The sequence below is a fragment of the Opisthocomus hoazin genome, chromosome 20, assembly GCF_030867145.1.
Source record: "Opisthocomus hoazin isolate bOpiHoa1 chromosome 20, bOpiHoa1.hap1, whole genome shotgun sequence".
Lineage (NCBI taxonomy): Eukaryota > Metazoa > Chordata > Aves > Opisthocomiformes > Opisthocomidae > Opisthocomus > Opisthocomus hoazin.
Window position 1 is genome coordinate 14,161,170 of NC_134433.1, and position 14,289 is coordinate 14,175,458.

Genomic DNA, 14,289 nt, shown 5'->3' on the forward strand with positions numbered 1-14,289 from the left:
TAGTGATGGAAGCACTATGGATCAAGAGTATGGCCCTGCATACACGCCACAAACTCATACTCCGTTTGGGATGCCACCGAGTAGTGCACCTCCTAGTAACAGTGGAGCTGGAATTCTCCCTTCTCCTTCTACCCCTCGTTTCCCAACTCCTAGAACACCAAGGACTCCTCGAACACCCCGTGGAGCTGGTGGACCTGCAAGTGCACAGGGTTCAGTCAAATACGAGAACTCTGATTTGTACTCGCCAGCTTCCACTCCGTCGACATGTAGACCGCTTAATTCTGTTGAACCTGCAACTGTGCCTTCCATTCCAGAGGCACACAGTCTGTATGTGAATCTCATCCTCTCGGAGTCTGTCATGAATCTCTTCAAAGACTGTAACTTTGACAGCTGCTGCATATGTGTTTGCAATATGAACATCAAAGGTGCTGATGTTGGAGTTTACATTCCTGATCCAACACAAGAGGCCCAGTATAGGTGTACCTGTGGTTTCAGTGCTGTTATGAATAGAAAATTTGGCAACAATTCTGGACTGTTTCTCGAAGATGAATTGGATATTCTAGGACGTAATACGGAGTGCGGCAAAGAAGCAGAAAAACGGTTTGAAGCTCTCAGAGCTACTTCTGTTGAACATGGCAGTGGAGGACTGAAAGAACCTGAGAAGCTGCCTGATGAGTTAATACTGTTGCTGCAGGATCAATGCACCAACTTATTCTCACCGTTTGGAGCAGCAGATCAGGATTCTATTCCCAAAGCTGGTGCAGTTAGCAACTTGGTACGTGTGGAAGAAAGGGATTGTTGCAATGACTGCTACTTAGCCTTGGAACATGGACGGCAGTTCATGGACAATATGTCAGGAGGCAAAGTTGATGAAGCACTTGTGAAAACTACTTGCTTACACCACTGGTCAAAAAGAAACGGTAAATATTGAAAACAGCTTATTTTCTACTTGTGCATCTATGAATTTTCTTTAAGTGTTCGTTTTTTGTGTTTTCCTTTTTGAATATTGGATGCTTAAGACTGTTTTTCCACCTGCACGCTTGCATAAACTTCTGTTTTAACAGAGTTCAGAATAACCATTCCTTCTAGGTTCTGTGCTGGTACCATGTACCAAGCAGAGTGTAGGCCTTGGCTACCGTCAGTCGTAAATTCCTAACATAAATTTGAATTGTAATGGAAGACCACAGTAATTGTCCACAACACTTCACTAGGCTTACTCTTTTAAAGCAGCTTTTGGTGACTGCATCCACAGAGGCTCTGGGGAATGAGTGTACATAGGAAGTGTAGGTGGTTCGAGCGGTGACTGTATTGTCAAGGCTACTGTGGTAGAATTAAACAAGATTTATGATTCACTTGGCTTCCCCCCTTCTTCAAGGGGGGGCAGTAATTTAATGGCAAGTATGGCAAATAAAGCATTATTGTAGCCTTCCCTGTATGTTGGATCTGCCAGAGATGCTTGGGTTTTTGCTGCTAGGGACTGACTAATGATACACTGTCTCATGGAATACCCTTTATTGTGTGTATTTGCTTACTTCCCCTCTCAGTCTTTTCAAGTAGCATCTCTAGCAGGGTGAACAGTGAAGTATGAAACTTTGATAGCAGTTAGCTGCGATTCGTAGTTGTTAGTGAGGATGAGGAGGGCTGACAGGAACTAACACAGCTATGTTGCTGTGTATCATTGGGGGATTAAGTTTAAAAGCCCAGGCTATAGATAAATCAGTGTTTTCAGGCACCCGGGAGTAGACTCAGTGCTACTGTGACCTTGGTTTTTAGGATAAAAAGATGTAAAGAGACTTTTAAATGGAAGGCTGTGAAATTTTAGCCATACCAAATTTTGTGTCTGCTTTTTGTTCTTGAACACTGTACATGAAATGGCATAGTAGTGGCAAGCTGATGAAATGGGCTGTGACTGAGGCTTCCTTCGACTTCTGTGAAGTGAGCACTGGGTGGCAGTCTGCCTAACCCTCTGTTACTGGGAGGGAAAATCCTGTAGTTCAAGGGTTGTTCAACCTGTTTGTATTTTTTCTTTTTTTTTTTAATTTGAAGGTGTTTTTCCTTGGCTTAAATAATAAGATGGTAAGGCTTTGAAGGGGAAAAACTCTACAGAAAAATAAAAAATTTAGAAAACCCATGTGTTTTTTTGAGTGGCTGAGAGGGGAAGAGGGAGAACTGTAAACCTGTGTGCTTAACTTTTTATATCATGGACTTTGAGTGGCCTGCATGTACGTTTCAGAAGAGAGTGACTTTGTTTAAGATCAAGGTGGTTTAGGATTCTGAGGTTTTTGTGGAGGGCTTTGTTTTATCCTGTTTGTTGCAGTAGGCCTTGACAATTTTTTTGTCCTTTCAGTTGTGGATGTGAGCATGCAGTGTTCCCAGGACATCCTTCGTATGCTCCTCTCGCTCCAGCCAGTTCTTCAGGATGCGATTCAGAAAAAGCGAACAGTCCGGTCTTGGGGCGTGCAAGGCCCCCTCACATGGCAACAGTTTCACAAAATGGCTGGCAGGGGCTCTTACGGTAAACTGCTGCGTAGGCGCCTGTCTGTTAATCACCGCTCGGTCTGGCCACCAGACCTGTGTCTGGATGCTGTTTGGCCTGTTGGAATTCTGCACATCATCTGACCTTTCTTTAAATTAACAAGAGCTATTAGACCGGGGAGAATTCTTCTCTTTAGAAAAATAGAAAATATTTATATTCCTTAAAGCAGTGAATGAATTAAAGATTCATGTATTTAAAATTAACAGCTTCATTTGCACTGTTTATATACACTTGACACTTCTCCAAGTGAGGGACTGAAAATGCAAAGATGGATTCAATGTTAAGAACAGTAATTGCTCTGTGTGTTTTTGTTTTGTTTTTTTTACTCAGAAGAATTATTCCACTTTAATTACTCCAAAAATAGCATAGTTAAAAATACTAGCTTTGAAATGCTTGAAAAAGTGTGCTTTATTGCTCACTAGTTTCAGAACTATGTTGAAGATCTGATGTTATGCAGTGTGTTGTCTGTGATAAATATTTGGAGTGGCCACCATGTGATGCACATTTACAGATACAAGGTAGATTTTGTGCACTCAAGATTTAAACTGACTTCATTAGCCTATGAGACTGACCACTATGTAGAAGAGTGACCTTTCACCGGCAGATCTTTTGTAGCTATATTTAGAACATGGTAATTATATATCTAGGGTACATGTAAATGCATGTTTTTAAGATTTTTTTTTTCTTTCTCTGGTACTTTACATAGCTGTTTAGACTATTTATGTTTCTTCGCCCTCTGTTTCATCACTCTGAGGGGAAGGCTTCCTGGACAGTAAAGATCTGTTCCTGATTGTTTATATACTCATAGAAATATTAAACAACTGTGGAACTTCTTATTGAGGCCCTGAGAGATTGCAAATAAAAATAATTAGCTGATGCTTTTTTGCAGAGGGTTGCAGGTTTTTCATTTGTATCTGTTAAAATAAGAACTATTCCATTTATAAGCAGTGCTACTCCCTGGTAGATGCTGGGAATGCTAATGTTTTTTCTGTTCATGCTTCCTAGAAGCAGGGTGTTAATTTTAAGCTTTGTGCTTAGTATATTGGTAAATGTGTCTTGTTTTTCCAGGAACTGATGAGTCCCCGGAACCACTGCCAATCCCAACATTTTTGTTGGGGTATGATTACGATTTTCTGGTGCTGTCTCCGTTTGCGTTGCCGTATTGGGAGAGGCTGATGTTGGAACCTTACGGATCTCAAAGAGATGTTGCTTATGTTGTGGTGTGCCCTGAGAATGAGGCCCTGCTGAATGGAGCAAAAAGCTTCTTTAGGGATCTAACTGCAATATATGAGGTATGCTATTTATGTGAATAGTTAGCAGTGAAATGGATTTTCAAAAGACTGTTTCTAATGCATACTCCTAACTACTTACTAGGCTTATCTCGCATGTTATAAACGCTTGCACGGAATGCTATCTTGGAAAGCTGCTAGAAAGGATTTTTGGAATGGGCACTTGGAAGATAGGGTTGTTCATGCTGCTCACACTTCCTTTTAGTAATAGCTGTTTTGAGAGCCTTTATCTGATAAACGCCACTCAGTGGTAAAACTCTGTATTACCACTTTAATTGTCTTGGCTACATGTAATTAATTAACTAAATGCACATATTACTTGCATTGTGATTAAGATTAGAGTAGATGATATATCAACCTGTTCTTCTTGCAGGAAAATCTGAAAATAAACGATAAAATCACTGTAAAATATTTCATACTGTGGTATGGTATTCTAGAATTAAAATGTTACTTTGGGTATCATAACTAAACTAAAGTTCTCTGTCTTTGTATATATGCTCCTTTGTGTGATATTTAACGTATTTTAAGGCTTATAAATTCCTTATCCTGCATCTTCTATTTTGCCTTCTTTGCAGTCCTGCAGGCTTGGTCAGCACAGACCTATCTGTAAGTTGCTGCCTGATGGGATCATGCGAGTTGGACCTACTGCTTCAAAGAAACTTTCTGAGAAGTTGGTCACAGAATGGTTCTCGCAAACAGCTAATGCCAACAATGAAGCATTTTCCAAACTCAAACTGTATGCCCAAGTTTGCAGATATGAGCTGGGTATGAAATTTTTTTTAGCGTTTCTTGTTTCATACAATTACCACCTACTCTGTTCCAGTAGAGAAGAAGAAATCATTGCATTTATTCATTGAGTCTTATTGTTTGTTGCAGTTTTCTGGTTTTAAGCTGGGGGGGGGTGTGTGGAATCCAAAACCCCCACATATTTAGATATGTGCTAAAATGGCTTCTTGCCATCTAGCAGTATCTTTAGGGAACAGCAGTGTTGCTGCCTGACAGGGACTTTGGTTATCTTTTTGTATCAGTGACTTTAATTTTGAAGCAGTGATTTCTAGCAATTCAGCATGGCTGGAAAAAAATATTTTAAAAATAGATTTCTGGATATTTTTGAAAGAGTCTTATGAGAGTACTAGAATTTGAAAATTTAATACAGGTATTTTGAGAGGTAAAATGTATGCTAAAGGTTTGCTCTCTGTTTTGTTAAAACTATAGACTTACATAGATGAAATGTGCTTAAAAACAGATGCAATATAAAATTTATACTTTTTTCTGGTTTTAGGTCCTTATCTTGCTTCTCAGCCTTTGGACAATTCTTTACTTTCCCAAACAAATCTGGTCCCTCCCTCCAGCCAGCCGGCCTCTGCTCTGCCCCCAGTGACAGCTAATGTTGGAAATCCAAACACTCCGTCGTCTGCTCCTACAGCTCCTGCCAGTAGTTCTATGACAGCAACATCAAACGGTGCCATGTCTTCTGCAGCTACTACGGCTAATTCAACATTGACTACCACTGCCCCATCGTCCTCTTCTGCCAGTATAGGCAGTGGGATACCAACAAGCAAGCCTACTTCATTTCCGCCTTTTAGCAGTATGAACAATACCACTTCTGCCTCCCTGCCCACTCAGGCGGCAGCAGTCCAAAATGGGCAAACAGGAGGACAGCAGCAACAGTCAACACTGCAAACAGCAGGGATGTCTGGAGATGCTACTTCAGTGCCTGCACAGCCCCATCCAGAGGTTTCTGAAAGGTAATGAACTGCAGAATCAAACCTGCTTTGGCTAAAAAAGAAACCAAAACCCCTCAGCTCAACTAATGTGAACCTATTCATGCCGCTCTCATCTGCTCAGTAAAAATCTCATATTTCTTTTCTAGTCACCAGGCTGCTTTGTAGGGAGAATGAGAATTCATTCATGGTGGAGCTGAACTATTTGGTTCCAGTCTTAGCTGCAATTCTCATTGCATTTCATTGTCTGCTGTGGTACAAAAATAAAGTTTATCTTTTTTCTTTTCTCTCTAAAGAGAAAAAAATCACCAAACTACTCACCTCTATATTTTAAAGAGGAGGAAGGTGGCAGGGAATAGATAACGGGCACCATCTTAAAGTTCTTCTTTCTGTTATTGAAGCTACAGTAGTAAAGACAGCTCTTACTGAGAGACTGACCTTGTGGGTATTCTTGTTCTCCAGTTGAAGCAATAGAACAATGTGCTGTTGAGCTTCTGTAATAAAGAAGGCTAAAAAAAAGACAGGCAATACTGAGTTGCTGATAAGCTCACATACAAACATGAAATAAAAAAACTAGTTTTTACATCATAGTTGACTTGAAGGCCTTTCAAATGAGTATTTGACAGTTTGATCGTAGTTTTAAGTAAAAAGAAATCATTTAAACACTCAGCTTTTTGTAACTGGTTTCAAAATTTCATTTGCAGCACTATGGATCGTGATAAAGTTGGAGTCCCTACAGATGGAGATTCACATGCTATCACCTATCCACCTGCAATTGTAGTTTACATAATTGATCCTTTTACATATGAAAAAAAGGATGAGAACAATAGCTCATCTAGTTTGTGGACACTTGGACTTCTGCGCTGCTTTTTGGAGATGGTTCAGGCTCTTCCTCCTAACATCAAGAATATAATTTCGGTGCAGGTGAGCCAACATTCAGAGAAACATGCCAAACTAAGTATGGTTGGCTTTGGCTGGGTTTTGGAGGAGATAATGCCCTCAAGGTGAAAGTTTCGTTTGCTTTGTAAACATTAGAGTTCTACAGCGGTTTAATCATTACGATTATAGTTTTTAGAGCAGTTTGGGTGTTATTAACCAAAGCCAAATGCTGTAGTAGATTCTAAACGCATCAGTCTCATCTCTGAGGAAATGTAGTGGCCTACTCCAGTAAAAAGTGGAGTATGGGAAGGCTGCTTGTCCCGTAACTGGAATCTGCTGCCAGCCTGACCCTGCTGGGCTCTAGGCAGTGCTCCTTCCCGACAGACAGACAGCTGTAATGCTGTCAACAGCGGCAGAACAGTTAACAGAGGATGTTTGGAGGAATCATGAAGATTCTTTTCTAAACAAATATTACTCTGTCCTCTGAAGAAAATTTCAACAAGAGTAATTGCTTGAAGTCCAACATAACTTTGGAGGAAGTGGCAGGAGATATCCAAGAATCAGTGAAATTTGATTGTGAAGTAAAATTCTGAAAGCAGCGTACCCAAAAACTATCTCAAAAGCCATTTAATCTAATGATGAAACAGTAATGATTATTTTTTTTTCCCTCTATAATCTGTTCTAGATTGTCCCATGTCAGTACCTTCTACAACCTGTGAAACATGAAGACCGGCAAATTTATACTCAGCATTTAAAATCCTTGGCATTTTCAGCTTTCACTCAGTGTCGGAGACCTCTTCCAACATCCACCAATGTGAAAACGTTAACTGGCTTTGGCCCAGGTTTAGCCATGGAAACTGCTCTTAAGAGCCCTGATGTGAGTGTTGTAAGTGTGGTTGTGTAAATCTGCAGATCGGAGAAATGTCCCTGTTTATTAAATCACTGACATCTTCTGTGTTAACTAACTAAAGTTTTTAGGAATAGTTGTTTCCCGAAACTTCATTCTCTGTTCTGTCATCTTTATAGAGACCTGAGTGTATTCGGCTGTACACCCCTCCTTTTATACTGGCTCCTGTAAAGGACAAGCAAACAGAACTAGGAGAAACTTTTGGAGAAGCTGGCCAGAAGTATAACGTACTTTTCGTAGGCTACTGTTTGTCTCATGATCAAAGATGGCTTCTTGCATCCTGTACAGATCTCTATGGAGAACAGTTAGAAACTTGCATAATTAATATTGATGTACCAAACAGGTAAGAATGAAACTGTTAATTTAGTTTTTAGCATGTATGGCTTCTTTCATTCCCCTGAAGAATTAGTTTATCATGCTGTAAGAATCACTCTGACTTTTGTAGACTCACTATATTGCAAAACCAGCTAAAGCAAATACCTATTTTCTGTATTATGTGCATATCATCTTGAGTTGAATTTGTAGAAGAACGTTACTTGGTTTTGTGTGATTCCTCAGTGTTTTTGTATGTGTGTTCATACTCCCCACACACATAGGCTTACTGGATTTTGATGTCAGCGTTAGAATGTGATTAACTCAAAAAAAACCCCAAAAAACAAAACAACCAAACAACAACAACAAAAAAAACAAAAACATCAAAAAAACAAACCAAAACCCACCAAACAGACCAAAGTTGCAATTGATGTACTACAGTACTAACTTTCTTGGGTCCTGTGAATATTCAGGGTAATACAAATAAAAAGTGCCAACCGTGGCAGTAAAAACTTGTTGCACATGGGTTCAGCTTTGTTTTCCCTTCTTTCTTAATTCTAGAGCTCGCAGGAAAAAGGGCTCTGCCCGCAGACTTGGTCTTCAGAAACTCTGGGAGTGGTGCCTGGGACTTGTGCAGATGAGCTCTTTGCCATGGAGAGTTGTGATAGGCCGTTTAGGAAGAATAGGACATGGGGAATTAAAAGGTAATGTTAGCATTTTGAGTCTAAAAGTTGATCTGAAGCTTTCATTTTTCAATAATATAAAGTGTCTGGAAGAAAATCTAAATAATTTTAGAGTTCCTTCGTGTATTTGAAACTTGACAGATGTGAAGTTTGCACCACGCACTATTACATGTAAAATGCATATTCTGCAGCAAGCACTGTTGTTCTAGACAAATGTGTATCCTTTATATCCTCAGACTGGAGTTGTTTGCTGAGTCGCCGAAACCTACAATCCCTTAGTAAGAGACTAAAAGACATGTGCAGAATGTGTGGTATCTCCGCTGCAGACTCTCCCAGCATTCTCAGTGCTTGTTTGGTGGCAATGGAACCACAGGGGTCCTTCATTATTATGCCAGGTATTTGAGAAACTCTCTCTTTCTCTTTTTTGGCAAGGGATCTAATAGTTCGGGTTTAGCAAAACTAAGAAAATACTTGATTTCTCTTCCAAAGATTCTGTATCAACCGGCTCTGTATTTGGACGCAGCACCACTTTAAATATGCAGACATCTCAGCTGAATACCCCCCAGGACACATCGTGCACTCACATACTTGTGTTTCCCACGTCTGCATCTGTGCAAGTAGCATCGTCAACTTATACCACTGAAAACTTGGATCTGGCCTTTAACACAAACAATGGTTAGTGGATTGGATTTATTCTTGTTTTAAACACAAACCACCCAAAAACCCCTTGTTGTTCCCCCTATAATGAGTCTGTTTATTCTAATGAACCAGAAGATGTATATGGAAAATCACTTGATTTCAGAATGCGTTGTCGTATCTTGTACATAGGGAAACTATAGAAATTCACTGGTCTTGTTCTTTTTCAAGATGGAGCAGATGGAATGGGAATCTTTGACTTGTTAGACACTGGAGATGATCTTGATCCTGATATAATAAATATTCTTCCTGCATCCCCTACTGGATCCCCTGTACATTCTCCAGGGTCCCACTACCCCCATGGAGGTGATATGGGCAAGGTAACTATGGGAGTAAATACAGAGTTGTGTGGGTGGTTTTTGTTTGTTTTTCCCCATCTGCTAATTTCCTTTCGTGGAATGAAAGGTTCCTATGAAATGTTTTGAATCAATGGGATATTGGATTGTCTTTGCAAGATTCATGTCGCGCTCGGAGATTTCAAAAGGCTTTGTGTTTTGAAAGCTACAGATAATCTCCATGAAGCTTATGCTCTCCTAATATTAAACCATTGCCTGTTGTTTTACAGGGTCAAGGTACAGATCGATTGCTTTCGACAGAATCTCATGATGAAGTAACAAATATACTGCAGCAGCCATTGGCGCTTGGTTATTTTGTGTCAACTGCCAAAGCAGGTCCCTTGCCTGACTGGTTTTGGTCAGCATGTCCTCAAGCACAAAATCAGTGCCCCTTGTTTCTTAAGGTACTGTAACTTCAGCAGGCTGCGCAGCTGTCTGTCATAGAAAGGTGTGCAGGGATCCTGTTAGGAGAACGATTAGGTTTAAAACAAAGCTGGTGCGTGTCTCTGGGAATGTGTCTGCTTTTGCTTCAAGAGAGCTCTGGTTTTAAATTTTTGAGCTTTGGCTTTTTACGTTGACTTTTTTTAAGCGAAGAAAAACGATTAATCAAAGTAGCAAATGTTCTGGAGGGTTCTGCTTTTCCGATTGTTTCTTCGCGATAGTCTGAACTCCTTTCGGCTTTGGACTCCTTTCGGCTTTTTTCTGGCTTTGTTCTATGGTATTTTGTAAGAATAGGTTGAGTTTCTAGACAGATCTCTGGTTCATGTTTGGCTCCCATGGGGACCAGTGGTAGAGAGGGAAGTACACAAGTGTAGTGTATCTCATTCGCACTGGGTGAAACAAAAACAAAATAAATACATCTCTATGTATTGCACAAAGCATAAAAGGTTTTTCATGTTGGCTACTGCCAAACGATAACCATTGTATCATCTGTCTGGATATTGTCTGAGCCCCTTATCTTTTAATGGCACAATCTAGACATACTTGGCACATTTAAGGCTATGCATTAGTATACAGAGAAACTTTCTATATTAAAATTATTCATTTTTTACTGAAATTAGCATCTCTAATACTATGCTTTGTTTTCTAATGACACAGATATATCTTCTTCAGCCTTATTTGTGTTTGGATTAGGGGTTCCTCTTGGCCTAAGCTCAGCTGTGGCTTTGGTGTAAGACACTTTTTTGAATAGAGGATTTATTATTTACCCTAAGCCGCTCTATATATGGGTTATAAATAGACCAGTCTTATGGAAAGCAATTGAACTTCCAAGTCTGTATATTCCTAGACATCTTGGGCCACTTGAGTTGCTTTTTTAATAATCACTTAATGAGCAAAGGGATTTAAAAAACATTCTGAAATATATTACACTACTAGCAGTGTGCTTTTAGGAGAGATCTGTGTGCATTTCCTTTATATTCTGATAATTCCTGAACTTGTTGGTGGCCTAAGGGTAAGATTTGGTTTGGCTTGTGTGTCAGAACAGAAGGTGACTGCAAGGTACAGGTCAACAATACAGAGGGAAGAAAATACTCTGTAGTTGAATCAGGCAGTAACTGTTGGCATCTTTCTTCCTTTCTTAGGCCTCTTTGCACCTCCATGTGCCTTCAGTGCAATCAGACGAGCTACTCCACAGTAAACACTCCCATCCACTTGATTCTAATCAAACTTCTGATGTGCTCAGGTATTTGTGATTGATCACTTGCAAAAATATTGTGCATTTCATTTTTAATACTGCTGCAGCGAAGCTGCATATTTGTTTAGTTTTCTTGCTTTAGTTTTTTCTTTGTGCTCTGATATCCTTAGTAAATCACAGAGACAATAAAATTGCTGTGCTTTGAATGATTAAAAGATGGCTTTACCACAGAACAGTGCAATTAAAGACAAACATGTCGAAGCCCTTTAACTAATCAGTGTTGATTACAACTGAAAATGTTTGAAAGACATTGAGTTCCACAAGCTAGAAGAGAGTTTGAGGTGTAACACAGAAGATGGTGTGTAAATGAGTGGAAGATAATGACAGTTCAGCCAGAATCTTGCACCGCAATCTTGTGGCAATACTGAAACCCTGAAGTACAGGAGTCTAGAGAGACTCATGTAAGCACAGGACACTTGTTGAGAAAACATCAGATTGTTTTGCTTTAATTTTTTTAATATGTGAACCTCTTCAGATTAATTAAGCATAGACAATTAAAATTATGGTCTTTCAGTGAAAGAAAGTTTAGCTCTGAACTGCTTGTAAGAATTCTGAAGGCGTGTTATTTCGGAATGTTGGCAAACCTATTTTAAGTCTTTAATACCAAAGAAACTGGGTTATATAAATTAGGACTGGAAAATACTGGTGGGGAAGCCTGTTGGCCTGATGGAAGCTTGTTTGCTTTTCAGGTTTGTTCTGGAACAGTACAATGCACTCTCCTGGCTAACCTGTGATCCTGCAACCCAGGACAGACGGTCGTGTCTCCCAATTCATTTTGTGGTGCTGAATCAGTTGTATAACTTTATCATGAATATGCTGTGATCTTCATCTGAATTTTGCAAGACAGAAGTGAGGAAAAGGGATATTTCACTGCAGGACTAAGTTATAATTCTTCTCAGTGCAAGTTGTTTGTGAAGGGGTATGAATCTTGTTACTTCCAGCAAATATTGTTTTGACTTGCGAGAGGGGCACCTGTCACCCTACTGTCTTTGAGTCACCGACTATGGGGGGCGCTTTAGAACGATGATCAGAAAGTGTATTATAACATTTTTAGTAGCAAAATTAACCATTTCTCCCCAGCCACAGTATTTGTGAAGAGTAATGAGCCATAGTACCCAGTCATGGTTAATGAATATTAAAAGCATGGAGATGAGAAGAAACATGAGGAACAATAAGTTTCCAACCTATGGCTTCGGAACATCAAGATGTTCTTGTATTGGATTATAGTACCTAGTATTCAAAAATGCCTGCATCTCTTATTTATTGTAAGTTTTTAAATGTATAAATTGTCTTATATTTCTTAACCTCTTTTATAAAAATTTTCCTAGAAGGTTTATACTGCCTTCTTGCTTTAAAGCAATTGGTCTAAAATATATGTAATCGTCTTAATTAAAAGTTGCAGTAGGTTGCTTTTAGAGTATTATTTTTTTGTAAGGGGTGGGTGGGGACAGTAAATTTGTATTGTCTTGATGTACAGTTTAATGGGGATAGAGGGGTTAATGTCCATACCATTGTGTGTGGGGGATTTACAGCTAAGCTGTAGTTGCAGAGTACATGTACAGTAATGAAGTTCACTGTGTTTATATAAATTGAAAAGGTACCGGGTCTTACAGCATTTTATATCACACCTTTACAGAGTAACAATGGCAATATATAAGTGATATTGTAGGTGGTTTAACTTGTAGTGAGAATAAAATGAATAAACTCTTCAGCTGAAGTTTGTGTTATGGTTCAGGGCTGTGGCTAGATTCTCAGATCTGTTTCCAGCAGACAAGTTTTAATAATGCAAGAATATCTACTGCGCATTGTCGTTACCTAGATATTCTTGGCACTGTGGTGACGTTTGCAATAAAACGTCAATCTGATGCGGAACACACGGAAAACTCTGATCTTACTCCAAGTCTCCTGCATGGCTGAAATTTAGCCCAGCTCTAGCCATTTTACAAATGCAAAAATAGTCAATCTTGACTTTAAGATTGGTGTGTGTTTAACTAAAATGTGGTGTATATAGATTCTCAGTGAATTCTGGTATTCAGATTTTATTCCACTAGTAAAAAAACAGCACGAAACCCTGAACGTTTTCCTTTTTAATGTATTTTTGGCACCGTGGTGAAGGTCCCAAGTATCAGTGTATGGCCTTCCCCGTATCCCCTCCTCAGGCTCTGACTGGGGCATGTGCCAAGGAGGCTTAGCCCTCCCCAAGGAAGGGACCGACAAATCCCAAGGCTTTCGTAAACCTCTCCCTCTACCTACAGTCACCGTTTTTTCTCAGTAGTTTCCTTCCTTTCTCCTAGCACATGCCAAATGTCTGATGCTGCTCTAAAATAGCCCCTACGGGTGCTGAAGAGCAACTGCATATGCTTTTTCTGGTTCCTCATCTGACTGCCAGATTAAAAACTTAACTCCTGCAGCGCTCACGTGAGCCTGTTACGATAACCCTTGTCCTGGGTCTTAATGCTGTCCGTCTCGCTGTTTTAAACCTGTAAAGGAGCAAGTTTTAAGATCCATTTGTGCACCTGCTGTGAATCCTCTGCAAGGAAGAACTTGCTTGCATTTACAAAACTTACTGTGTTAATGGAAGTCATGTTTCGTAAATGCAAAATACCTGCCTGAGATCATTTTTCATATGAATAGTCTCCTTGAATCATGTATATACGATATTAGCAACTTTTTTGGTTTTGTATAAAGAAGTTGTACAATTGGTGATGAAAATTTTCAGTCATTTCTTCAAAATAACATGAGTGCAATCAGAAGTGAGCATATTTTGATAAATAGAGTTAAAAACTGGGTCTGTCCATTCCTTTATCTCTAACGGTAACGCACCACTGATTAAACAGCACATTGTTGTCTTACAGAAGGTTTTTTCTCATTTGGCTGAGATTTTTGAAGTGGAAAAGTGCTCCTAAAACTGGAATTTGCAAAGTGTATGTCCTGTCTTTTTTTTTTTTTTTTTTTTTTTAAAAAAAAAAAAAAAAAACACGCTTTGTTGCTAAGTGGTCACTTTTAACCCTGGCTCATTTAGCCAAGTTCCAAGGGCTGGGTTTTGGTGTGGCTTCCTTTGTGTTAAATCTGCCTTGTATTCATAAAGGTAAGTGACTCAGCTGTCATTGGTGTAACCCTGTTCTGTTACCTGGACCACAGCCTGCCCTCCCAACCTCTCCAGCTGTGTGCAAGCTGCCAGCTTCCCACTGCCCCCCCTACCCCCCAATGCAGTTAAAGTAAATTATAATAT

At 39.6% G+C, this 14,289-nt stretch overlaps 1 protein-coding gene across 3 annotated transcripts in view; it reads left to right on the forward strand.

Moving 5' to 3' along the window:
• MED13 (mediator complex subunit 13) overlaps positions 1–13,758 on the forward strand; it is a 56,838-nt gene extending 43,080 nt beyond the window's left edge. For all 3 annotated transcript variants that reach the window (XM_075440498.1, XM_075440499.1, XM_009945811.2), the window contains 15 exons: positions 4–920; positions 2,348–2,515; positions 3,605–3,828; positions 4,401–4,590; positions 5,108–5,573; positions 6,254–6,473; positions 7,114–7,305; positions 7,455–7,678; positions 8,209–8,351; positions 8,567–8,725; positions 8,820–9,005; positions 9,198–9,346; positions 9,592–9,765; positions 10,945–11,045; positions 11,747–13,758. In XM_075440498.1, coding sequence (XP_075296613.1) covers positions 4–920; positions 2,348–2,515; positions 3,605–3,828; positions 4,401–4,590; positions 5,108–5,573; positions 6,254–6,473; positions 7,114–7,305; positions 7,455–7,678; positions 8,209–8,351; positions 8,567–8,725; positions 8,820–9,005; positions 9,198–9,346; positions 9,592–9,765; positions 10,945–11,045; positions 11,747–11,879 — 3,646 coding nt within the window. In that variant the 3' untranslated portion in view covers positions 11,880–13,758. The remainder of the gene's footprint in view (positions 1–3; positions 921–2,347; positions 2,516–3,604; positions 3,829–4,400; positions 4,591–5,107; positions 5,574–6,253; positions 6,474–7,113; positions 7,306–7,454; positions 7,679–8,208; positions 8,352–8,566; positions 8,726–8,819; positions 9,006–9,197; positions 9,347–9,591; positions 9,766–10,944; positions 11,046–11,746) is intronic.
• The last annotated feature ends 531 nt before the right edge of the window (positions 13,759–14,289 follow it).